This window comes from Ptychodera flava, chromosome 2 (assembly GCF_041260155.1).
Source record: "Ptychodera flava strain L36383 chromosome 2, AS_Pfla_20210202, whole genome shotgun sequence".
NCBI lineage: Eukaryota > Metazoa > Hemichordata > Enteropneusta > Ptychoderidae > Ptychodera > Ptychodera flava.
Window position 1 is genome coordinate 33,626,543 of NC_091929.1, and position 27,839 is coordinate 33,654,381.

At 36.0% G+C, this 27,839-nt stretch overlaps 2 protein-coding genes across 2 annotated transcripts; both read right to left on the bottom strand.

Annotated features, from left to right (window-relative positions):
• Positions 1-3,622: 3,622 nt before the first annotated feature.
• On the bottom strand, positions 3,623-13,476 carry LOC139119464 (uncharacterized). Its single transcript, XM_070683292.1, has 5 exons — positions 13,271-13,476; positions 10,890-11,210; positions 5,411-5,482; positions 4,855-4,923; positions 3,623-4,223 (listed from the first exon to the last, which is right to left on the bottom strand). The coding sequence occupies exons 1-5, from the start codon at positions 13,356-13,358 to the stop codon at positions 4,012-4,014; spliced, it is 762 nt and encodes a 253-aa protein (XP_070539393.1). The 5' UTR covers positions 13,359-13,476; the 3' UTR covers positions 3,623-4,011.
• Positions 13,477-18,231: 4,755 nt separating this feature from the next.
• LOC139148040 (tyrosine kinase receptor Cad96Ca-like) lies at positions 18,232-27,087 on the bottom strand. Its single transcript, XM_070719312.1, has 10 exons — positions 26,927-27,087; positions 26,539-26,595; positions 25,395-25,665; positions 25,004-25,117; positions 24,342-24,523; positions 23,859-23,981; positions 23,475-23,586; positions 22,446-22,542; positions 21,369-21,471; positions 18,232-18,718 (listed from the first exon to the last, which is right to left on the bottom strand). Exons 1-10 carry the CDS (start codon positions 27,071-27,073, stop codon positions 18,635-18,637), a joined length of 1,290 nt encoding a protein of 429 aa, XP_070575413.1. The 5' UTR covers positions 27,074-27,087; the 3' UTR covers positions 18,232-18,634.
• Positions 27,088-27,839: the final 752 nt, after the last annotated feature.

A 27,839-nucleotide genomic window follows, 5' to 3' on the forward strand; every position in this document is an offset into this window, starting at 1 on the left:
CTCTTAGCGACGTTATCATTCAACGTGTCAAAGGTCGGGCGTTAATGATTATTCTTATCATGCATGTTTTTTATTGTTTTGTAAAACGATTTTTACATTCAACTTCCTACATCATGTCACAATACAAAGTGCGACCAAGCTAAAGATTACGTACTTTTTACAACTTTAAATATAATTTTGACACATATTTGCTAGTCTGGAAAGAAATTTTGAACTCAACAATAATATAATACATTACTTTATTGATAAGCAAATTGCTTAATTCAACATGGCTTTGAGAACAACAAAAAACTGCGTTTTACAGTCGAAACAAAAATATCAGAAAATGCATGGAAGTTACAACTGATGGAGGTTCGTTAAAATTTTGTTCTTAAGTTCCCCTCCGCTCCATAAAGTCCATTGTGAACAAGATTGTCGTTTTGTGGGTGGTGTTGTTTGACTTTGGATTGTTTTCGTCGAAAAGACGGAGAGCCACAGCTGTGTTGACTTTTGAAAAATCCGGTCAGACCACAGACATGTTACTATTGCCGACTTATGATACATGCCATCTCTATTAACAGTAACTAAGGTATCTTGTATATACCGACACACTGTCGACTGATGAACAAAGGAGGGTCATCATCAATCGTCGATTCCTTATATTGATGTAAAGCTGGACATTATCCAGACTTAAATTCTTTGCTCACCCGATAAATGTTTTGCAGTTATAGTCCTAGCCTCGTTTTCTTTTACTCTTTTGATGTACAAACCACTGTATCTTGTCTACAACGTAAGTCTGTCAGCTAAAATGATGGCACTTTGTCGATCGTCGATTCCTGTTATATAATCGAAAGCTGAACAGGAGAGATTGCAATACTTATTACTCTTCCCGCTTATGCGTCGTAACCCTAGTAACATTATCGTTTTAATGTGTCGTGTTCAAACTTTCCCTGGAGCTACGTTTTTATGTTCCATTGGTCTCCGAATATCTATAAATGAAATCAATATGTACGCAATACAAAAACATTTGCAATTACACTTCAACCCATAAAGCTTTGACTGATTATCATAATGTAATTTTTAATCATTTGTCACACTACAGTCTAGCCTGCTGTCTGAGCTCCTATTCTGAACAAGATTGCCGGTTTTGTGTACAATGAAGTTGGACCAAGCATGTCATATCTACACCGACCTGCTTATGGTGAATTGTCAATGTGTTATCTGTTAAATATAACCATGGTGTCTTGACTACACAACTACCTTGTCAACTTATAAGCAATGGAAGGTTACCGTAGGAAGGTCAACATTATTTTGTTGATATAGAAGATGACATGATCAATGATGATGACATCGTTGACTTGATAACTGCGTGGCGCCCCTAGCGAGCTACTGGTGATATAAAAGTTGGTCCTTGAACTTAGTGCTGAACACCAAGAACGTGTTTCTAGGCTTCTGACAAACTGATCTAGTCTACGTTTATCTCTGATATTTTTAAACTGATTATTCCTCTGCGTGCAGGGTAATAATGCACTCGTTTAAGGTCGTTTGCTTCATGAAATCAATAGCCTAATTAAATTTACAGTTGCATAGGGCAGACATTAAACGGAAATGGAGAGATCGGCGGACGAGTTCTTGAAAGCCAGTTGTAATCCTAGTTACATGTATGTTATTGTTGAATGTGCAAAATTCAAACAACTGTATCTTCACTACAAAAAATTGTCAACTGACAATGACTCCTTGTCTGTCATCGATTTCTTTGCTCTTTCCTGAAGCCATACATTCAAAATTGAAACATACATTTGTCGTCAACATAACAAGGTGGGCGTACAACTAACCAAAACACAAAGATCTAAACACAACTTGCATCATCATTTTTGACAATTGAACGCCAGCCTTGATCGAAATTAACTCGTACACTACATAATTGCAGATAAAACAAAAATATTGACAGACACATCAAAGTTACAACTGTCTGGTATGGCTTTGACAGATGATAATTTACCACGCCATCGTTTAGCCGGTTTATTCAACTCTATTTTGGGGGGAGATTGCCTCGTGTGTTAACTGCAGATTCTTTCATGGTTATGGATGACAGCTGGACTGTGAACCTTGAAGCGGCAGAGATGGTTCGATCACAAATACAGTAGAAATGCGGTCTGATAATTCACAAACTTGTTAACCATCAATGCCTGCTGATAAAGATTTGTCATCTTTTGGTACTCGGTTAAATTTAGAAACGGTATTTTGACCACACATGAATAATTTGTCTATTAACAAACAGTGCTCATTTGAATGTAAATTATCAATCGCTGAACTGTCCTAGTGAAGCTTAAGTTGCATGGAAGACACTGTACGCCCACAAGTTGTTCGGAGCCAGTTGTCATCCCAGCGACGTTATCATTGAATTTGTCAAAGGTCAAGCGTTCTTTTAAACCACATCTATATTCTTATCATGCTGATCACTGCTTTTTAAAACAGAAGTTTTTTCATTCGACTTCCTACATTATGAAGAAATACGAAGTGCGGCCAAGCTAAGGATAATTTAATTTGCACAACTTCTTTATTTTGACACTTATTTGCTAGTCTGGATGGAAATTTTGTCCTCAACAATAATATAGGACATTACATTAAAAAGCCTTTTTTGAAAAGCAAAATTCTTAATTCAACATGGCTTTGAGTACAAAACAAAACTGCGTTTTACGGATTAAAAAATTATCAGAAAATGCTTTGAAGTTACTACTGATGGTGGTTCGACTAAATTTTGTTCTTAAGTTACCCTCCCCTCCATAAAGTCCACCGTGAACGAGATTGCCATTTTGTGCATAGTGCTGTTTGACTTTGGATTCTTTTAGTTAACATGACTGGGAACCACAGCCGCGTTGACCTTTTGCTAGATCCGGTCGGACCACAGGCATTTTAGATGTTGCTTCAAGTCAGATCGTAAACACGTTAGATATGCAGCCTGATTGCTGTGAATCGTCAACCTGTCTACTGTTTAAATATAAACCATTGTCAATTGACTGGCTACATAAGTACTTTGTCTGTTAGCAAATTGTAACAGGTTCAACATAGCAGTTGAAATGTTTTTGACAGCCAGCTGTAGTCATAGTAGCGATATAGTTTAGTATTTTGAACATACTAGTGCGCGCCTGATTACTGTGAAGCGTCAACCTGTTTACTGTTTAAATATAACCATTGTAAATTGACTATACTAGTACTCTGTCCATTAACAAATTGCAGCAGGTTCAACATAGCAGTTGAAATGTTTTTGACCGCCAGCTGTAGTCATAGTGACGATAGTTTGTTTTGAATTTCAAACCACTGTATCTTGCCAACGAAAAAACTTGTCACCTAGAACAATATTTTTTTTGCCGAACTTCGCTACCTAGTATCTAAATTCAAGTTGCCATGTAGTGATAGGTTACGTCCAGAGTACGTTCCTGTTGAGATTTTGAAAGCCGGTTATCATCCCAGTACTGTAAAGTTATCGTACAATCATTGCATGAGTCAAAGAAAGAACAACAGCTGTATTTTTACAACATTCTTTATTACATGTTGAACGCTATTTTACGATTTCATTCTTTTACCTATGGTATATACAAACTATTATCTATAAACGCAACACTTTGTGTACTACTTGCATAATGATTTTGACAAATGATAACTTGTATGGACGGAATACCAGCATATGTACAACACATAAATAAGCCTTTATTGAAAAACAGACGGCATATAAGCAGAAGTCATAATTTTGAGTTTTACGATAAACTGTGATTTGCTGCCGTAGCAAAGATTTTGGAAAGTACATCACAGTGATTGAAACTAATATTTTGACAATATAGATGTTTTGTCATTTGCCTGTTGATTAAATGCTATAGCATACAGATGTAGGAAAAAATCAAACTACAATACAACAAACTCAAAGCAAAATTGACATGTATCTTTCAAACTAAAAGCGAAGCGTTGTAATGAGACAATCTTTTGCGAAATATTTGCCAAACATTTGCCAAATATGAATCGTCTTCTCTCAGGTCACCTTCGGTCATGTTCTTTTAAGAATTTGTCAGTTGCGTTATTATTCGCCTGATCAGAATCACCTTCTTTCTCAAAGTCTTCCCGTTTTTTACCTCTTCGTTTGAGAATAACCGCAATTATGGCTATTGCAAGCAACAAAGAAATCCCAACGGAGACACCTATGATGACGTACTTTTGAGAGATGGTTAAAGTTTCCTTTGAAGAACTTCCTGCAAATTTAAAACGAAGCGTTGAGATGTCATGACGTCACAGTGTAATTATATCAGACGTTCGTGTATGTTATAAGCCACTTTTCGAGCAGCAATGTGTTATAGAATATCACAACATCACTCGACTTTATCTGTTCCTCTACGAATGTAAATTAGCTCACTTAAAAACTAACGGGAGATGACTACGTTTGTGCATTTCTCTGACTCTAAGCGCAATTTTGCTCTTTCATCAAGTGCAATTTCATATCTTTATGGACGATTTTTATTCTTTTTGATTTTATAATATGTTTTACTCAACTATGTTTTAGGAACTTTAGTACGACTTAATGTCGAGGAATCAAAATCGATCAATCAGTAAATCAGTCAATCAATCAATCGAGGCATTCAGCTAGCTATCTAGCTACTAGCCACCAATCTATCCATTCTTGTGCAAACATATTTCCGTATGTTTTTGCACTTCGACATTTTACCCGCAGCCCTCTATTTGCAAAGGAAACACCGTGCCATGTTAATGCACTTGAACAAAATTTATTTCCGAAACATTAGCAATTCATCATAAATGTAATTAAAGACACTGGTCTTAACGTTTTCTCCTGACAATTTTGATCCGCAAATCCCAGTAAACGTTTACCTGTCTGAGAAAGCGGTACTGGATCGGATTCCTTGACCACTTGTGGCATGTTGTCAACGCGATCGTAATCTGTAAATAGAGAAGTTCAAATAAAGTTCTTAAATCCAGTAATTTCTCCATCGGATTCGAACTCACTATACGTATGGCACCCACGCATCACAATCAAAACCGCTGGGATAAATCCCAACCTTTAAAAAAGAATAACCGAGCTACGTTGTTACACTTTTTCTGACTACGGCCTTCCTCTCCTCCACGCTGTTACAGTTCATGAAGCACCCGCACACACATGCCCTTTATCACAAATCGCACAAAACTTTATCAAAACAATGAATACATTGCTTAACTTAGAGCTCCACTATCTGCCACTTCTCTCTCTCTCTCCACAATTTCACGATCTCTAAACTAATGTCATGATAGGTAGTTTTGCTTTGGGAGGAGTGTCAGTTTGGATTTACACTTATGTAACTTTTAAGTAATGTATGACTTAATGTTAATCTAGAAATAATGTCTTGAGGTGAGCAACAGAGATCCAGAAATCAAAGTGAGAAGTGTTTACCTGCATGAGAAAGAGGCGCTCCACGTTCTGGTACCAAGGCCAACTGTAGCATGTTGTTTTTGTGACCGTTATCTGTGAATAGATGTATAAAATATTGGATTTTTAAACTTAAAACTCTAATGTCTACAACATATCTTCACATATTCATTATAGATCGCCAGACCTACAGTTATGTCAGATTGTTTTGCCCTGAGGAGTTGGTTAGCTTGGTTGTTGTGCTTGTAACACTTTAAAAGTAATATGTGATTAAACTTTCTTGTACAAACATATCTTGAGGTGAGCGACAGAATATGGCCGCCAATATTTGGGGTTACATAGAATCTGGAAAACATTATGTTTCGAGAAGAGGACGGTTTAAAAACGAACAGAGTTACCGCCATGTCTCCTTTCATTGCCAAATCCCTCGCCATCAGTTTATGCATATTATTGCAAGTTTACATTTTAAAAGGGGTGCCAAGGCTTTACCATTCCATTGCCTGCTCTGTGTGTTATTGTTCTAGGATTAGGATACGCGTTTTCGTAAAATAGCTATTCAGTGTATTAACACAAGGGCTATATTATGCATTCAGCTGTTATGTTATGAATGCAAAGAAGTAAAAGAGTACTGTCAAATGGAAAGTTTGACAGTTATAGAATAATGTTTTATAAAAGCGTCTTGTGGACACGTCAACTCTGCCACGGCTGTCATTGCTAAATACAGATAACATTTGATTAATAGAGATAACATTAAATTGTGTCTCAAGAATAATAAAGTGCATACAATGGCATTAATTTTCTGAAGGAGAGGAGATGAGAGGTTATATCTCCTCGTTTTCAGGTTTTCCCGAAGGCTTTCCTTTCTATTTGTACAAGAGGCCAAATAAACCAAAGGCAAGTTGTCAAGGCGACGACCCTCTAAAAATTATTAAAATTGAACAAAGCAATGGGCTTCAAATAGTCAAGACATCATTAAGTATTAACGACGTATGTATGTAATTATCTAATAATGTAATATGTAATATGTAATTATGTAATTATATAATAATGTAGTTATGTAAGTATGTCTGTCTGTCTGTCTGTCTGTATGTATGTATGTATGTATGTATGTATGTATGTATGTATGTATGTATGTATGTATGTATGTATGTATGTGTGTGTGTGTATATGTATGTATCTTTGTATGTATGTATGTATGTATGTATGTATGTATGCATTCTCTGTTCGCCTCGGTATAAAGTCACTCAGGATCTAAGAAAGTGGCACTTGTATTCTTTATTTTGCAAATTCAAACAATTTACACTTCAATTCCATACTGTAAAATAGACATATTAACCAAGCAGTCGAGTAAAACGATATGCAGTATCAAAGTATACACACATAGTATATTTATCTCTCAAAGTTTTTTTTGAAGACTGATTTTTTGACATAGGCTTACCGTCAATTAAAAAGATACACTTGACTATACATAGCATCATGAGAGCTGTAGGAAATGTTGAAGGTCACTCATTGCATTGTTGAAATCAGGGAAATGTGTAATTATGGGTCCGCTGTTATTGCTCTACTGAACAAAATAGTTCGCTTCAGATTCAATGCGTGTATGTACGCTCTGTTCGTTTCGGTGAAGAGTACCTCCGGATAGTCCAGCACTGATTTGTGTTACTCATGACTTCAAATGAATGTGTCTTACACTAATGCCGTACACAGCATGGTATTGTTATTGGTACAATACCATGGATTTATATGGAAACGTCGGAGTGGAAATCGTGTTAAGGGAGTACCGGATATATATAACACCATTGGAACTAATTTGCGATAATTGGTTTTTCCTATTTTTCAAATTTCTCAAGAGTGTGAGGTGCCCTATAGCTGAATGTTGCAATATTACAAATAACTCGTAAAAACAATTGTTTAATGTAAAAAAAGCAGATGAGATTATATTTGCATATTAAATCCACATCACTTCACCATCCAATTATCCCAAATTAGTTCCATTGGTGGTATATATAGTTAAAAGCCGTAGCCTATCTCTGACCTCATATTTACACCCACTCCACACAAGAATCACATGTTTGCTGATATCAAATCCTCGCATGATTGAGAACAATAGCGCCAGTGTGACACTGCTCTTGGTATGGCAACAAGTCAAGTTGAACTATGAAACTCGAATTTTTATTTGCTCATATTATAGAAATTTGGAGAAGGAATTTCAATCACGTCTTTGATATTATTACTTTTCAAAATGTTTTTCTTCTATTTGTGTTGGCATGCAGAGCAAAATAACTGATAAAAAAATGTCATGTCTTCGGATTGAGTACTTTGACCAGATAATTAAGTTGCCATAGTCGCACACAAAAACAAATCTTTGCCAAGTGCCTCGTAATGTCACCCCTTTGCTCGATGGTGAACTGGGGGTTCCGTATGTCGTTGTGACGGCCAAGGGCAAAGTTCGGATCATTTGAACAAATTTAGAAAGATTTAAGCAAGTGGCACTTATATTCCTTATTTTGCCAATGTAGACAATTTATAGTTCCTTTTCATATAGGCATATAAGCCAGCCAGTCGAGTAAAGCGGTTTGCATTGTCAATGTGTGAACAGTAAACCACCTTAAATTGTTGTGAAGAATGAATTTCTGATATAAGCTTACCGTCACTTCAAAAGATACAGTAAAACTACATAGCATCATAAGTTCACACATCGCAATGTCTAAATCAGGGAGATGTGGAAATTATGGATCTGCTGTTTTCCATTCGGAAAAGACAAAACTGATAAAAAAAATAACTGGCTCTAAATAGTCAGGACATCATGAAGTATGAACAATACGTGTATGCACGCTCCGTTCGTTTTAGTGTAAAGTCACCCTGGATAGTAAAACGCTGATCCGTGCTTATGACGAGCAATGTCAATGTCTTAAACTAAGGCGTGCAGGGCACGGTATTATAATTTCTCACAATACCAATTTACAGGGAACGTCGGAGTGGAAATTATGTTAAGGGAATACCGGATATGTAAGTTAAAATACACGTCCCAGTATAGTACCCTTTTCTGTACTGACCCAAACCAACACCCACGTCGCACAAAGACCAACTGTTTCCTCCTTGCTTTATTTGGAGCAACGGCGTCGTTGTTACACTTTTGTAAATATGGCCGCAAGCCAAGTTCCATCATTGTACAAATACCATGAGATCTAAAAGGGTGACACTTCAATTACTTCATTTGCTCATATGCTCACAATATGGGAATTTGGAGAATTCTACTTAGTCATGTCATTAGTATACTACTAATCAAAATGTCTGTCTTTTATTTGAGTAGGCATTCAAAGAAAAATAGCTGATAAGAATAGATGATATCCAAGGATCGAGTACTTCGACAAGCTACAATAGTAACATACAAAAACAAATGTTTGCCAAGTTCCTAGTGATATCACCCCTTTGCTTGTTGGAGAAAAATGGGTGATTTTTGTTGTTACGGCCACAGTCCAAGTTTTAATCATCTGAACAAATCAAACATGATCTGAACAAGTGGCGCCTTTATTCCTTGTATTCCTTATATTTATTCCTTATATTGCCGGTATAGAATAATATATTTCACTTCCATACTGTAAGAAAGAAATTTTGATTTAAGTTTATCGTCAGTAAAAAAGGATACAATAAACTACATAGCATTATGAGAGCTTTGGTATCACTCATCCCAGTGTCCATGTAAGTTGCGGGTCGACAATAATACAATCGGGCTGGACAACAACAGTCGAGGTCAGAAATCGATGTTGTGAAATCGTCATAAATTGCAGTAGCAGTAGTCAGAAATCAGTAAGGGAAAATCATTGTACGTAAATTAAGCAAACATCGTTCACATGTTCAATCAAAAGAGGACAGCAACTCTTCATCTGAGTGTCAATATATTTATGCAAAAGTCGTGTGATATATTCGTATTCATATTAAACAGCAAATATCAGTCTACGTAGCAAACTAAATTATGGTTATTTCTATACAGCCACGTATTTAGAATTATAATTAAAATTAGGAAAACTTTATTGTCATAAAAATGGAAAATCGTCTTCCTATCACTCGTAGTAACATACACACAATAAAATGAAATACAAAAAGTTAAATGGTACACAATATAAAAACACAGTTACAAGGACACTGCTGATCAACAGCACATGAAAGTAATTTGAACAAAAAAGTGATTAAAACTACAAATCGAGTTCAACTCATTCTGTGTTGTTTAAAATAGATATTGCTGACGGTATGAAAGAATGTTTGTAAAAAATTCTCCTAGCTCTAGACACTCGATATCTGCGACCAGATGGAAGTTTATGAAAGTATCTATGAAGTGGATGTGTGCTATCATTAAGAATTGCATGAAAACCCAATAATTCAGATAAATTCACATTAATGAGTTGCCTGTATTATAGTATAATACACGTGAATTTACATGAATCCACATGAATACAGGCTTGCTGAATACAAAAAATGGATTCTTGACTGTATTCATCTGTATATGCACTCTTCAGCTAAAATACAGGCAATAATCCATGTTAATACAGTAAGTATTATAGGGTTTTTATCTGTTCATGGATACTGGTATAAAAGAATCATGCAAATTGTGCAGTGGGTTTGCTTTGTTCGTGATGCTTTCAAGCGATGTAGTCATGGAACAGCCTCATAAAAATTGAGATAAATGCAGACAAAACAGAAAAGTATCAATATAACATACATTGTTCGTGTAAGTTTTACAATTCTAGAGATTTACAAAATCTTTTCAAATAAAACAAAGAGCATTTATACATATTTAATCCGCTAGTTTCAAATTCTGGAATGTCTGAAACGTTAAACTCCATTAAATTACTCCCAATGTCTAGTTTCTTATAAAATTACATGGAACCAGTTATCTTCGCAATCGTCATGTTAATATTAACTTGGTCGTCTACCACAGTTGAAGTTATACACATCATGGAAGTTAAAAAAACACTCCGAAGACGGAAATCTCTAATGCTCGTATTGAGCTCAGAATACAATGGTATAATCAAGGTCAAAAGTCTTGGGTCTACGTGCAACCCTTTATGAGTAGAAAAGAAAATTACCTGACCTATCGTGTGATGTCAAATTGGAGCAGTGAACAGACTTGTTTTAACTTACGTTAATTTAAGGTAAATTCTAAAAGTCTTAGGAATCCTAAAGATCAGTGCATCAGGTGCCGCCAACTAAGCTGTTCGTACAAAAAGGTGTTCGTGCGCATCTACTATCCTCTCCAAATTTTAGGGCAAGGTCGAAAATAAGTAAAATCGATATACCAGCCTTCAAAACATGTTTTGTAACGATTTTGCAAAATTGATGAAATATTATTTACCATTTTGCGGCCCCAATTGCATAGAGAGCAGCTTGAAAAGCCTTCGGGAATATCTGCACTCAGGTTGGAGATGTAACGTGCACTGATTTCTTACAAGAAAGAAATGGTATTTAGCATGTCTTCAGTCGCGACTTTTGCCAACGAACTTACCTTCTACAATCAATTCGACACTTCCGGTGCAAACTATTTTTTGTTTCCCAAGACGGAAAATTACGTGATAGTCGTACACATCTGAATCTTCGGTGTGAGAGTCGAATATAGTCAGCGATGATATTTCCTCGATAAGGTACTTTTCCTTGTTCATGTATTCCTCCCGGCCTGACAGGTACTTCTGACCAACGAAGGAGTCAGATAACCCTCTACCCCAACGAACGGTTTCAATCTTGTATTCCACACTGTAAGTGCAATTGCTACATTGAAGAGTAGCGTTTTGACCAACACGAGAGTGACACAAAGATTTAGACATGACGCCTGTAGAATATAAAAAAATATACTTATCAAGACATGTTTTCCCGGTATAATACTGACTTTTGCACCTAAAAGTATACTCTAAAGAAGTGGAAACTAGGCTTTACTTCGGAAGCGTTTCTTTGCAAATAAAAGCAATATGTAGCACAAAGACTTACAATTAGGGAAATTAGAGAGGAAACTGTGGGTAGTAAATAATGTTTTATTTAGGAGACTATACACTGCAAGACCCGAGGTGCAAACTTGTTATAGACTCCCCCCTCGCCACGTATCGAACTGTAGCGAGTGTACTGAAGGCTAGGAAAAGAAGTGTAATTACAGCAAAATATATCAATGCGCAGCAATTGCAGCCTTAATATAACTTCACTACACTTAGCTCATTGCATACATCTTCCCTCCTCGCTTGTTGAATTTGAAGTGAGAGACCATGAACTTAATGTAGATCGCGCCTTAGAAATGAAAGTCTAAAACTTTGCACGAACTTTCCTCAAGCACTCTTTAAACCAGTCTCTTTGAAAATCAAAACTACAAATCAATTTGTCACACTGATTAGTGCAAATGTTGCTACTAGAAAACAAATTATCAAATATTTGCCGATATTTAAAATTCAAAATGGCCGCTATCCCCATGTTATCTCTATGGCGAAAAATAATGTTTCGATTTTCACAAAACTATGTCCGGTGAAAACTTTAGTTACTTTGTAAGCTTAAAAAATGAGTCCCAACAAGTGATGGACCAGCAGAATTTTGTAATGAGTGTCCAAATATCTGTCCCCGAGGTGCATTTTTGCTTAAAACAAACCATGAATAAATCTTACTAAATTCTCCTTCGGGATCCCCTCTCTCCCCTGTTATTAATTTCCTTGGTAACTAAACTGAGTCGAAATAAACATGCAGGGTTTATCCATTCGGGCATTCAATAAAGTTTCACGGAATGTGAGTAATATGCATCTAAATGAGAGGAATTCAAGACGAGAGGGTGTAAGTGCTTCGGACTCGAAGTATTGACACACTTCAGAACACTTCAAAACAATCTCTGTTTTACTAAAGACTTATTTTTCTAAATTTAACACATATATGTAGACGTGCAAACAACAAAGTAACTAAGTTAATTTATTATTTTGCAAATAAACAGGAGCCTGACTGAAGCTAGCATGAGGGAAGACAAAATCACTGCTGCTGCTGAAAAAATCAAGCTTTCAGATCAGTATTTGGATATTCTTCTCCCTGTGGTACAAATATCTTTGTCGTAGAAGTCTATGGAGGGTCCTTTCTCTTGCGAAGTAGAATCGCTTGACACTAATACTAGTTGTTTGTAAACAAAACAAAACAAACAAAACAAAGTCGTCTAGGTTACCCCGTTAACCCGTTAACATAAAGTTGCTACATAATGTATTTGTGCTGCGATGTAAATAATAACGGCACGTGCGCGCTCCGGTGCAAGTGAATCGCGATACATATGTAATAAGAGAAAGCAATTTCCCTTGTCCAAAAGGTTACCTAAGTGGGGTATCACGATTTGGCAAGCCCAAAACCCTTCTAAAAACAACGAATTTCTCAGTACATTACGGTCATACGTACCACATGTGCTTGTTATGATCGAACAAACAAAAAGCGTGTTCAAGTTCCCACAAAGGTGAATATCACAATAATGGCAAGACTCCAAAACCAAGTTTTATCTGAACGTCTTCCCGAAGAATCTACGTTGGCGTTTGCCTCAACGTTTACAGACAAACAAATGTATCGCATCGCATCAATCGATCGACAGGATGGCATACGCAATCTCCAATTGTTGATCGAATCACATCACAAAGCTACCAAGTCGATCGTTAAAGCAACGACTCAATTTCATCAAAATTTGTGAATGAGTCTGTTGCCATGATGACGTACCCGGTTGACAATACATGTAAATGGACAAACCTATGAATGACGTCACCCGGAACCTTCGTGAAGTGTCACGTTCAAGTTGACATAAAACCTGTAGTCCATCCTACTTTTTGGCAAACGTACACCGTCCTGTGTAACTAAGCGATCGATTCCCATGAAAATCAACGGCATACTTACCGCTCGTGAAGTGAAAACATCCGTAAAAGAGTAAGTGAAGACAAATTACGGCCCGTACAGGGACGACCAGCACCCGATCTTCATTCATTCCGAGGTATATAAACTTTCTTGATTCTGGCCTGCTTTACAATACCAGATTTTACCAATCACCATATGCCAAGTCTTACCCAAGGTATAAACAGAAACGTCAAACCCTGCTCGCCAGTTGGAACTGCACGAGATCAAATGATCAAAGCTTATTTAACGATGTGACTCATGGTTCAAAGGTCAATTTTAGATTTTTTTATTTCAAATTTCGAACCCCTGACACCTAGTCTTTCTTTTGGCGGAAAGTGTTGGGTCACATCTTACCGGGAAATTCCTGAAATATTACTAAAATGGGAAACTATCAGCTACATCGCGTGCCATTATTTCCCTTTTGTCTTAACGGTCACGGATTACCGACCACGATATCTTTGATAAGCATGCAGAGATTATATATGTTCTTTGCGCCTTAGTGCGCTTGCGCTGTCTCAAACGCAAATGTACTGGGCATACGGAATTCGGGTACAGTACGACGCATTGGCAAACAAGGCTGGCGTCTAGCAGACCAACGCCGCAGCATGCGCTCAGTACCGTAGAAAACGCAAGCGAGGGCCACAAAAGCGAACCAGAAAAAGACGGAAACGTTCACAAAGGTGGACTTAAAACAGCTTGACCTCGGCTCATACTGCAACAAAAATCAAGAATGTAGTGAGGAGTCTTATTTGGACGAGGACGTCCTTTTTAAGCAATGACTCGGGCGCTGACGGAGATGTGCCCCGCAAGTCCTAGACCCTAAAACGCTGCTTTTCGAACCAGTAGGTTACGCTGATCGGTTGCACTTCCAACATCGTGGACGTTCGCTATTTTGTTCACACGACTACGCTATTTATTTGGAGAGGTTTGCAGCTTGTATGCCTGAGTCTTTAATTAGGGCGATATGGAACTTCTCTTAGGGAGCCTTCAGTGATTATGATGGCGGGGGGGGGGGGGGGGGGGAAGGAATTAGGGGAGGGTCACATTTTACAAACTTGCCCAGGGGAGAGGGTCACATTTTACAAACTTAGCCTGGAGCCTCATTTTACATCGTTAAATTTATGATGAATGCATAGTCTGAATGAGTTGTGTAGAAACTTCCCAACAATACTGCATTCAACATTTTCGGTGAAATCCCAAAATCTAATTTGTTGTACACAAATGTGCTTATAACCAACCTATTTCAATCCAGTACATTTATATCGATTACCCAATATCTATAAATGCTCAGTTATTGCTAATTTTATATTGGTAAAACATTGTTCATAGTTTCCTCATAGATTCCCATGCATAGTGGATCCAAATTTTCAGTCAAATTCCAAAATCAGATTTCTTGTACATATATATGTACAAGTAACCACCCTATTTTATCAAGTACATTTATGTAAATTAACAGATATAGCCATTGCAAAAACAAAAGCTGCCTTCAAAGTTAATTATAGGATATTGTCCACATTTGTCAAAATACCTTCGCATCCAGGCTCTTTACCGGAAATTCGAGACACGGTTATTTGCTCAGTACACCCGGCTGTCGATTGCCGTGAACAGATCACCCAAGTCGATTGGAGATTTGTACTTACCAATTGTGCGAGTAAAAAACTAAACAACATCCGGTTTTGAGTAAAATAACCGTATGAACACTGTTTTTGAAAAACTAACAATTTTTTTTACAATTCGATGACCAAGCAGATAAAAAGTACCACATGTTGGGTGTATTTCCTCTTGTTGTATGTGAAATACGGATTGAAAGTACGTGCCAATGAACCTGAACGTGATCTTAGATACAAGACTGTGAGCGCACAATAGGGGACCACTGACGACACGCAGCCATTACATGCACTTGGCACGATCGAAACGATGGTTTATCAGGGGGTAAACACTGTCTGTTACACTACGGGGATTTGGAGCTTTCAATTGTCACCTTCTGTCTGAACATCACAATCACAGCTAGGAAGGGTTGTCTCCATGGCTAAAATCGCGTCTCTGCTGAACATAACCAAATCCGTGGCCGAGAGAGCCATAGTGAATGCCCTCCACCTGACAATCAGTACAACAATCTTGTACAATACGTTATTGGTCTACCTCATATGGGCGATCATTTTGAAGCACATGGAGTAAATAAAGTTTTCACTGGCTTATTTTAATGAAAATTAAAAGTTCAACTTTACCCAATAAACTTGATACAGGGGTAGCGGCCACTTTGAATGTCAAATATCGGTAAATATTTGATAATGTTTCTCTGATGCCAACTTTGCACGGTTATCCTACAATTCAAAAGGCAATGATCTAAAGTTCCCGTATGGCATGCAATACCCAGGGGAATGTGGGAAAATCCGTTTTAGGCACAAGGCTGAAACGAATGCCGTTATACGTAGATTATAAGAAATAAGGTACGAGGGTCAGGTCAGCATTCAACGAGCTGGTTCTAACAGGGCAAAATAGAGAGGTCAACTGAAATGAGTCGTAGTTTTGACACAGTCAAGATGTGGTTAATCGTTTATGCAGTTTTGCTAACTTTCAATTATATACTGTTCCGTTAACATGTTCTTCTATACAATAACTATAAAGCGATTTGGGGATAACACAGAGTGCTTTAGTAGATATGCGACTCTTTTTGGAAGACAGTAACGGATATCGTGACCTAATTTTGGCGTGAATTCAACTCTTGTCAGTAAAACGACTACAGCAGTAAACTCGACCCAGTGTTGAGTAGAGTTTCGGGCATCTAATTATATGCTTCAGCTTAGAGAAACGTGTCATCTTCCTTAATTGTAATTCATACTACACTCTCGATGTGAAGCTGATTTGGATTTCTGACAAGTGCTATTATGAATGTTCGATCTTTAGACCTTCACTGTTAGTGGTCAATCGAAATGCAACTTCTCACGAAACATTTTCCAGTCATTTATCGATTTTGCAAGAGTCTCTAATGCAGTGTCAGACACAGACCTTTGGTATTATTTACGTGTTTAAAATATGTCAAAATGAGACTTATCGGCTTCAAAAAATGTTAAAATTGTTCTTAGCCTGGTGTCTTTTGATACATTGTTTTCATCTAAGTGTTATTTAACTTTTGAATATATGTATCCTAGACACTGTTAAACCGGCCGATAAATGCGATTGCTAGTTCCTAATATATGGATACATTTCCGTTACCATTGAGTGAGCTAGCTATTGCGATATGCAAATCTACCATCTAATTTAAAAAACGAGGTGGGGAAGTTGTATGATAATGTGAACAAGTGCAGCGAAGCTAAATTACAACCATTTTCAGTAATAGAGCGCGAAGCCACTGCAGTGAACTGCAATAAAACTGCTTACACTAATTAGTTTCAGCTGTAGCCGTGGCCACTTTGGTGTTGAACAAGGCTACTTGATACAGACAAAAAGTCTGCGTAAAACTAGCTCTGTCTGAGGCTCGAGTTGTAAATGAGAGTTTACGATTGGCACCCTGTGTTCAAGATTAAGATACAATGTAACATTACCATGCACTGGTCCATGTACAAATCTTTTTTATTTCAACTTCCCCAGACAAACTGTCTGCATGGGACATACAATGTTGTCGACTTTGCCAGCTGGCTACAGCTGAAACTAATTAGTGTGAGCAGTTTAATTGCAGTTCACTGCAGTGGCTTCGCGCTCTATTACTGAAAATGGTTGTAACTAAATTAAAAGTCACATCCTAATGTGTTAGAAGTGTTCGTTTATATTGAATTAAGCATTCTGTAAAATTTGTACTTTCAGGTTCTTTGATGTGTTGTGAAGAATCTCTGAGTAAAAAAGTCCCATGTTCAAACAATATATTTCGCTATACTTACACTTTCTTGCCCAGCCTTCGTTACACCCGCTACAGTTTGATACGTAATGAGAAAGGAGTCTATACAGAGTTCGCACCCCGGATCTGGAAGTGTCGATGTAGTAGTCTTTTATTTAATCTGTCTCTAAAACTCCCATCGTGTTTCATTTTCCCCTGAATCTTTGCGACAGCTAACAAACTATGCTGATTATTTGATTGTCTTTGTTATCTAAAATTATCTTCTCAAACTATTCCTGTGGAACTATCATCTCCATAATAATATATCTAAAACCAAATAACTTGACACGTATTTGTGACAAAATCCAACGAAAGAATATCGGAAGCTTCTAATTATGACGATGTCCTCTGAAGTTTCAGTGAAGTTTCAGATTAACATCTTCCAACACCGGAAAGTCACATTTTAGTTTAATAGTAGTTTAGATAAGTTTATTGATATTAAAAGCAAGCCAGCAATGAAAATATATACGGAGACGGAGCAAATACCTTTGAAATACTTTACTCGTAATATATAAAAAGTACGTCATACATACATTTCTAAATCAAATTCTACAAACAATACTATATATACTTTATGTCTTGGCAACGTCGTCCGTCAGATGCCCACAAAGTCTCGTTCTAACAAAGTTGATTTGATATAGGAAATGTTTGCGCGCACGTGTTGTTACACCCAGACTGACCGACCGATGATCGCTGTATCCGGCTTGCATTCGTAGGTGCATTGCAGAGTGTAATGCTACTACACAGTTCGATCATTTCCCACTGAAGTACATCTTGACTGCACGCGGGAAGCGAGTCACAGATTGCAAGGTGTGACATAAAAACTGCCGTGAATAATAATTTTCTCAAAACGAAAAGCGTCCATTATTTCCTCTCCAATCTATACTTTACTCGTAGTATTTCTCTCACTGCTCAGTATTGAATAAGTTCGCCTTTCATAAAGTGGTATAGCCCCTAAGGAAGAATAATATCAAAAAGAGGCACGATTGTATGTGCCGCGAAAGAGAAAGACTTAAAACGTTTCCTCAAACTTCCCTCAAGGAATATTTCAACCATTGTGTTTCAATATCAAGAATAAAAATCGGGGAGGGGATATTTGGCAGGGCAGGAGTAAGGAAGAGAAATCTTAAGCAAACTGCAAGAGCTAAGAAGAAAATAGAAAAAAAAAACACACTAAAACTGAAAATTATGGATACCATCATAGCTATGTCTACTAAAAGTCTGAAAGCAAGATAAACTCATGAGAATTGGAAAAAGTAGAAAAAATATCTACATCACTAGGAATTTTAGGTTGTTTTTCTCTAGTTTTAGAAATAGCCTTTTACAACACGAACTTAGATATTTATTTATAAGATATAGATTGAATCGCTTTCTATGCTAGTAGGCTATATCCCTCATACTGTAGAGACTGCCACAGTTATTTTATTCTAGTAGATTAGCAAACCCATCATTGAACATATTGCTTAAAACCCACGGATATCAATTTTATTTCTTCATAGCTTTTCCTCAGAGTCACTTTCCACGGCGACGAGATTAACATACTTGTGGCTTTCGAAATCTTGCATATGTAGATATTCCTTGAAAAGGAAATAATCAGATTATGAATTAATGATGATGGTGAAAAACAGTATCTCACTTACAAATATCTCATGTAAATGTCACTGGCAGAAGTGTCCTGCTTCTTCAAGCAAGTCAATCTCAAACAGAACATACTATACACCGTACAAGGGTTTTTTTTACCATCCGAAACTTTAACAAAATGGTGAAATGGAGGTTACAATTTCAAATCATTTACTTAATATGTGAAGCGATCTCCTTAAGAATTATTCTAATACTAAACACATACGCCGCGAACGTGACACTCACAAACACACACACTACAATTACACACAATCACACACACACACACACAATATATATATATATATATATATATATATATATATATATATATATATATATATATATAATTCAGGAGTCGAGTAATATATATATATATATATATATATATATATATATATATATATTATTATATCGAAGTATACAGATGTCCTCATGGGAAATTACAGTGCTCAATGCTAAGCAGAGCGTTATAAATAAACAGATTACTTCAAGTACAAAGTTATGAAATCTATTACTTAAGTTTCATGCATCCTGCAATCCTCAGATAGAGTGAAAGGATTACTAGCTTGACACTCTTACATATATGATCGGGACGAACCATTCTATTTGTAGTTGGTGTTAAAATTTGATAAATAATATTTGTTTTGGTGGCGACATTTTGAAACCAACTCAGAGCGTTTGTTTAACAGTGTAGATTTGTCAGCATTGATAATGTGCAGCTTTTCTGATATACAATGATTACATCGCTTGCTTATGCTAGAATAGCTCGATGCTTTATCAATGATCGACCATGAAATGTCAAAGTCTTGGCCCTTATTTCTTAAGTTCCATACAAATTTTGACAGCTCGGTATCGTTTTTGTATCTCTCGTTACGGAACGATTTCATGTGGTTAGGGTATCGCGTCTTGAAGGTGTTATCAGTGAGGCCGATGTAAACCCTCTCTGCGTTGTCCTCCGTTGATACTTTGGCCTTGTACACCACGCCTTTGACTTGACAGTTACACTTCAAGGGGCATGCCGACTTAACCCTGCAATTACAATCAGCTGGTTGATCCTTACGCTGATCTCAAATGATTACCCTCTTATTATGCGATTTGATTATATTGCCATGTTCTTCATACAGTTATAACTCACTTTAATTGTGTGCCTGTTGAAGATCTTGTGAAGTTTAGACCCTTTTGGAAAATGTTTGTCAACAAGTTGAAGAAATTTCCTGCCGATATTAGTTTCCCAGTTCTTGCTGGAAGGGGGTTGAACCAGGTGATATGACGTTTCCTGTTATTGTTTCTCCTCGTCTGATTGGTTGGTCTTGACAAATTCAATTTGTTCGTTGTATCCGCTGGCCTTTAGCGCCGTATTGTATTGATCTTTACATTTATCCAAGATGCCCTTATCACTAGATATTGTTGAGATGCGTTTGCTTATTGCATCAGGTATGTGTTTAATAATAGGTGGCGGGTGATTAGACTGCTTATGGACATACATTGTTTCGTCGTTTGGTTTACGAAACGGATAGAACTTGCTGTCGTTCAGATTAAATGTCACATCCAAGAAGTTTGTTATTTTCTGGTTTGTCTCAATCGTGATTTTAAGGCCAATGTCACGAAATATCTTTGTGATTTCCTTTCTGATCTTATCCGCCTTGCTGGCCGTGGTATTTTTGAGTACATCAAGCCCGTCATCGCGGTATAAGCCGATATGATTTTGGCGAGTGTGCTAAGTATATACAGACCCACCAGTTCGCACCATCGAAGCTTCCCATCGCCACATCGAATAAATCCTTATTCTCTCTTTTATTTGTATATATATATATATATATATATATATATATATATATATATATATATATATATATATATATATATATATATATATATATATATTATATATATATATATATATATATATATATATATATATATATATATATATATATATATATATAATTCAGTTGTAGTCAAGTAATAATGATGAACTCAATCGGTTATGACTCAGAGTTTCCCACTGTAACACGATCATCAATCAACCGGTGATTTCTCTCGACAGTGCATATGGTAATTCGCTGCTGGATGGTATGCAGTGTTCTATTGTTATACTGGTTCATAGGTGAGGTCCGTGAGGTAGATTTGTGCTCGTGACGGCATTTGGACAATAATTCTGTCCTTTTGTTAAGTAAGCTGTTTCATTCGACGTTGATTATGTAGAGGTTTTTTTGTGAGGCACAGGTCGCATAATTTGGTTTCGTTGGTGTTGGTACTGTCTTTGCAAGTTGATGTTGAACAAATTCACACAAAAGAAACACGAAAACAGCACCGAACTCTCAAAGCATAACTGGGACTTAAAGCAAGTTGCAATATGGGAAATATATATTTGCCGCGATTTAAAAAATATCAAAATTGGCTAGAGTAGAAGTGACTATTCTGAGAAATAATTTACTGGCCTATGTTTAACCGTAACAATAGGCGAATCGGGAAATGAAATGTGCTGTTTATTTTTTTTTACGGAAAAAAATATTTATTTACAATATTTCGTTTAGTTAATTGCAATTACTAAATATATTTTAGATCCACGACCGAATTATCGGATAAGAATTAATTTCTTACCTTTGAAAGATCGTTTGCTAGCTTGCCGACCGAAAGATGGAGGTCTGCAAAGGATGGTCTTTCAGTTGGATTGCTGTTCCAGCAATTAAGCATCAGTGCATATCTATGGATGAAAGTGTCAGTGTAAAACCAATAAAAATGTTCGAGTGAAGCTCCAATACATTCATACTGTTGCTTAATGCCTTTTATATACATGAGATTCTATTGTGGTTTAATTGTCGCAGGCAACGACTTATAAGGTTCTGTTACACTGTATTGTCACTTATTGTTCGACTTTCTGAAATATATTAATGTGATTCTAGTATAATCGTGGCAGGAAACGACTTATTTGGTTCTATTACACTGTATAGTCACATTCTGTGTAACGTTCCAAAATATATTTGCAAGGGAATATACAGTATACCATTGGAGTGTCACTTTAGAAAAGACGCCTCCCTTTGCTGAAAAGTGATATGCAACATGTTATTTGATATATTGAAAGGCTTCCCCATAGACCCCTATTAACAAACTTTTCTCCATGCAATTTATTATAATGGTTTTGATTAACGCTGACGCTCGCATACTGACGAAGAAAGTAACGCAACCAGAACGTGCCACCTTCAAGGTTTGATTTGAAGCACATTTTCAGGGGACGTCGCCAAATTGCACTGATTTCGTACCATGAGGTTTAAATCAAGTCTTGCCAATAAAGATCAAACTTATCCATAATCTGCTAAACGCAATGTTACCTGCATTGGAAATACAACATATCCGCGAACATGAATTTCATCATGAACTCGATAATTACACATTTGGGGCAGTTAATAATCTTTGCCGAGAACTGCTCACCGACTGTAGATTTATGCATTCAAAGAAACTCCTTATCATACTTTGCTGAACTCAAATAAAGGAAAAGCAATTTAAGGATTTCATAAACGGTTAGTAGAAATACCTTAAGCATATCTGAATTTAAGCAAGACATTGCTGGTTCTGTCACACATGACAGAAAGTATTAATATCTTTCATCTGTAAACCGTTTTAGTTAAAAACCTTTTTGTAACAATTCTACGCTCTAAAATAACTTGAATTTACACATACATATCTTTACTACAGTGCTTTGGTTTTGGTTCCCTGTACCCTCGTTTCAGCATTTTGAGAACTTGAGATGATGACCAATGACCGTATGGCGTTGATCCTATATTCAAGAACATAGAAATAGGAGCCACTCTGAGAGGAAAAAGATCGCAAGGCGAATTGCCCAGATATGTAATTATTTACAAATCCAAAATGTAATACTGATTAAACATATATGTGAAGTAAAATACATGATACCAAAGAATTGAATATAACAAATGCGTTATACAAGCGCATCAAGGTAGAATACGCCTTGAAAGTGAACGACATAAACTTTGCTCAAACTTTCCTGTATGGAGCTTTCAGCCATTCTCTTGCCAAATAGATTATAGAAGTCAGGGGTCACTGTGCTAAGTTTAGTACTAGAGAAACAAATTACCTAGTATTAACGAATATTTGAAATTCAAAATGGCAACCATGCTTGTGTTCACGCTCTGGGTAAAAAATGATTTTCGATTTTCAAATAAAAAGGTGAAATTTGTTTGCTTTAAAATGAGCCCTCACAAGTAGTAAATCAGAAAATATTTGTGAAAATTTAAGAGTATGAATATCTGTCCCTCAATTACATTCGACCTTAAGTCATAAGAAGTACTTACTCTTAAATTTAAAAATTTAAGAGTATGAATATCTGTTCCTCAATTACATTCGACCTTAAGTCATAAGAAGTACTTACCAGAAATGCAGAGGTCCAAAGTTTGGTGACATTAAATTTAAAAAGTGATACTTTTATCATAAAATTCATGATATATCTGGGCAATACTTTTATCATGATATACATGATATGTCTGGGGAATGTTTAATATATATATATATATATATATATATATATATATATATATATATATATATATATATATATACAATGAAAGAGTATATATATATATATATATATATATATATATTATATATATATATTATATATATATATATATATATAATATATATATATATATATATATATATATATATATATATACATAAATACATACATACCTAGAGTCACTATTTCCCACAAAGTAATGCCATACGACCATACATCACTCTTTGACGTGTATATACATTCGCACAACGATTCTATTGCCATCCATCGTAACGGTAGCTTTGTCTGTTGTGAATTGAGAGAGATCAATTAGTCGTGCATTGCAAAATATCATTCCAGTTATGGTTGACTGACATATGTCGCATGACTTAATATGAAGACCTTACAATTTAAATGTAGCTTCGACGTTTCTTTTCGAAGCATTGTTTAGATATGTAATGTATAAGTTAGCCGGCGTATTTTGATTTTTGAATGTACTTTTTTATGTTGAATCATGAATTTTTTATAAGACATGCGTTGTATTCTGGCTGTGATATCGAAGACATAATGATACATACTCCTGAATGTCTTTCGTAAATAAATGCTCCAGAATCTTTGCGGGCAAACCCGAAATCCGATATTTTACATATGTTATTCACTCCAAGAAGAACATTCCTCGTGGCTAAATCACGGTGGATACACTGAAATGAGATAATTAAATAAAAAAATGTTCATGCTCATTATCACAGGAAATGAACTGCAGAGAAAATAACATATGGTGTGTTATGAAACATGAAGTGAAGACATACGAAACGTTTAAATTTGAATGTCCAATTGGGACTAATCAGCAAATATATTGTGAAGTATAATAGATTCCAATGCATGAAAATGCTTTTGCTTTTCTCTTTCGTTATGACTTTGCATGGAATTATTAATACATAAGCTTGATGTACTTGTTGACATACGGTAAAATTATAGTTATTAAAACTGAAATCTATTGTTTTCAAATTTCGATGCAAGAGGTTAAAACAATTAAACATACAAAAAGAAATTAAACAAACCTGATGAGATGCCAAGAAATTCATTCCCTGTGCTATCTGCCATGCAAACTGTAGGAGATCAAAACGGCTGATATTTTGATTGTTTGCATGCAGATTTTGATAAGTTGAATTGGACTGATAACTCCTAAGATAATTCTGCAAAGAACCATTCGGCGCCATTTCCATTATAATACAGAGAGAGCCTATGTAGAAAAAGAAAATCAAAGGATGTTTGTACGTTACTATGTATGTATGTATGTATGTATGTATGTATGTATGTATGTATGTATGTATGTATGTATGTATGTATGTATGTATGTATGTATGTATGTATGTATGTATGTATGTATGTATGCATGCATGCATGCATGTCTGTCTGTCTGTCTGTCTGTCTGTCTGTCTGTCTGTCTATCTGTCTGTCTGTCTGTCTATCTATCTATCTATCTATCTATCTACTATCTATATGTGAAAGTGTACAAATGCTAATGTGTATATATGTGTATATACATGTGGCATTAATCACAAAATGTGGTGTAATTATTACTATAGAGTTCACCAGAGAGATTACTAACGCGATTTTTTTACAAATGATAATACACTATTTTACTTCCCTTTCAAACCAGTATATCTGAAAGACATTAAACTGCACGTGCACTCGCAATCGTTTCTATTTCATTCCTTACCTGTTTTTGTACAGCACCCCAGTAGTGAAATTACGTTAGAATGGGACCGTCCGAACGATTTCATAATCTCAATCTCTTGCATGAAATTTTGCTTGTCTTTCTCCGTTGCGTCACCTATATTTAAAGGAATTAAATATGTGTATTGACTTTCCCTGAAGGGGAACTTGAAAGAATTAATGTGTTTTTGAAAATATGATTAAGCAGAAAAACCTTGCAAGCGTTGCTTATTTATGAACAAACTACAGAAATTTAAATGTCCATCCAGTATCTAAAAATATCTAAAATCTAAATATTTTTCTAACTGCAAGTTGATTTTGCAACGTAAAGTTTCGTTTTAAACTACAGTAATGACCACATTTGAAGTATACTTTAAATTTCCGTTTTCCCAAACCTTTTAATGATTTTACGGCAACTTTAGTTCCTCCAGGATTTAAAGTGATATCCTCAAGGTAAGCTTCTCTAACTTCACCGAATTCTCCACTTCCGAGGATAGAAGTGCCTTTGAATGTTAACTTCGATAAATCGATCTCCAAGCTGCCATGCTCGTGTCTTGTTTGTGAGGACGTGGTATTTGACTCTGGAGTTACATTGTCGTCTTGAATAAGAGGTGATGTCTCATTTCTCTCGAGATGTTGAACGTCAGAAACGCAAGTGATTGTATCCTACATAAATTAACAGACAAAAACTCTGAGAAACACATTTCCTTACCTTGTGCTTGAGTAAATTTAATAACTATTACAATGACAAAGAGCGTATGAAGCGTATATCTTAATGCCTACTCAAAGTCGTACATTCATAGTTTTTAAATTCGATGGAAATAAGCCAAGGCATCAATACGTCCATGAGCTGATTATTACCTGGTCTTTATTTTTGAAAAGTACTTTTACCTGTCTTCATAGTGTATTTCATTAGAAAACAGGTTATTTCTATAGGCCGACAGCACCGGGAAATAGTGTAATTTTGTATATTAACACGCGATCGTTCGGAGTTATAAGCAGCCGCTGTTAGCCATCTATCAAGGCACTGAATTTTAAAATTTCTTGTTTTGAAATTTCAGGGGAGTATGTCACTGTATTTCATGTAATAGAAGAAATTACAACACACAAGATGCTCATTTCATGTTGCGATTAGTAAAAACGAATTCCATGACGAACAATAGATGTTCATTATATCACACACATCATTTTACCTTAGTGATTGGCTTAGACGTAATCACGTGGCATATTAAAAGTCTTTAAACATTGTTGAGAAGACTCGTACCCACCGATCGAGCGAGATGATATTCACCTCTGTGAATCTATCTACGTTTTTTGCTCATCGTTTCTGTGTCCAGATGAAGTGATTTTGACCACGCTCAACCAAAAACAAAGACCGGGTAAAGGTCTATCATACAAAGTGCTGTCCGTATTTTCACAAAAATTATTAAATGATAGTCCAGAGAGTTCAGAGAAAAATTATAAGCACAAGTATATTAGACAGCGAATTTTCACAGTTGGCTTTTCAAATACCTTTGTTAAATCAAATCATTATCTTACCAGTTGGATGACGTTATCTTCTGAATCTCTCCGCACGCGTCCTTTACCCCACTTTACCTAGCAACACATGAGCGTATTATTTGTATGTGTGCGATGATCCGTTGAATGCAATGTTCGTGCTCAATATTAATTCCACGTCGTTTAAATGTTATTCAATTTAAAAGTGCCTGGCCGTAGCTATGTATGTGGAAGTAAAAATTTAAAGCTTAAAAGACGTTATTAAGTAAACATTCAGCATTTTATTTCTAAAACAAAGCGAACGTGCACAATGGAAATTATGTTGTATTTAAATGCCTGTCAAAAGTTTGTCGCTCATCAGTGTTTACCTACAGGTCTTTGTCGGCTTTTGCATTTCTACTTAATTTCAAAACATTCGCTTGTGACCTACCTTAAACTTTACGAATGTAGTTACAGCTGTCATCAGAATAATGCCAACTACTGAAAAGGTGCACCACAGGGCAACCGAGGACCAAATACTTCTTTGAATATATGGCGCCGCTTCAATATCTGCGGGTTTGGAATCGGCCTGCTGCATAGCTTTCCATACAATAGAATCTAGACATTTGTTTCAATTACAGAATAAACATCTATTTCAGTGAAATATACATGTCATTCTGCTATGATATGTCATTTGCATTCAAAGTGGCAATACATCACCAGCAATACTGATTGTCATGGTATAATCAATTCACTTGACATGTCATAAAAATATCGATATATTACTACTGTTTAGCAGTATACCCAAACTTATATCTGTGTTTTGATCCGATTGATATTGCAGAACTAAGGTCATGTCACAATAAAAACAGAAATAAAAGATAAACTACTGGTTCAATAAATATGAAAATGAAAAATAATAAATACCTGAATTTATTAGAATACCAGGCTTCACCGTATGAGATCTTTGTTTATAGAATGCTATTGGATAGAATGGTAATGACATAATTGTTTTACAACTTCGCAGAATCTATATTATTAATCAATATTGTCGACTGTAATACTGCTATAAGTGACTGATTGTGCATATGGCAAATGATGATATGTTTTTCATGATTCCCGTAATGAGAATCTTTAAACATTCTGAATAAAATGTATCAGCTGCCCTCGACACTTTCAAGAAATGAGCACGATAGATAAACAGAATACCAAAACTTATATCTGCGTTTTGATCCCATCGATCCTGCAGGAGTAAGGTCATGTCTGAATTAAAAAGAAATAAAAGATAAACTACTGGTTCGTGTCCTCTAAGATTATAGTCTATTAGTTAGCACAAAATTAGATTCGTAAGTTCGAAAATATGA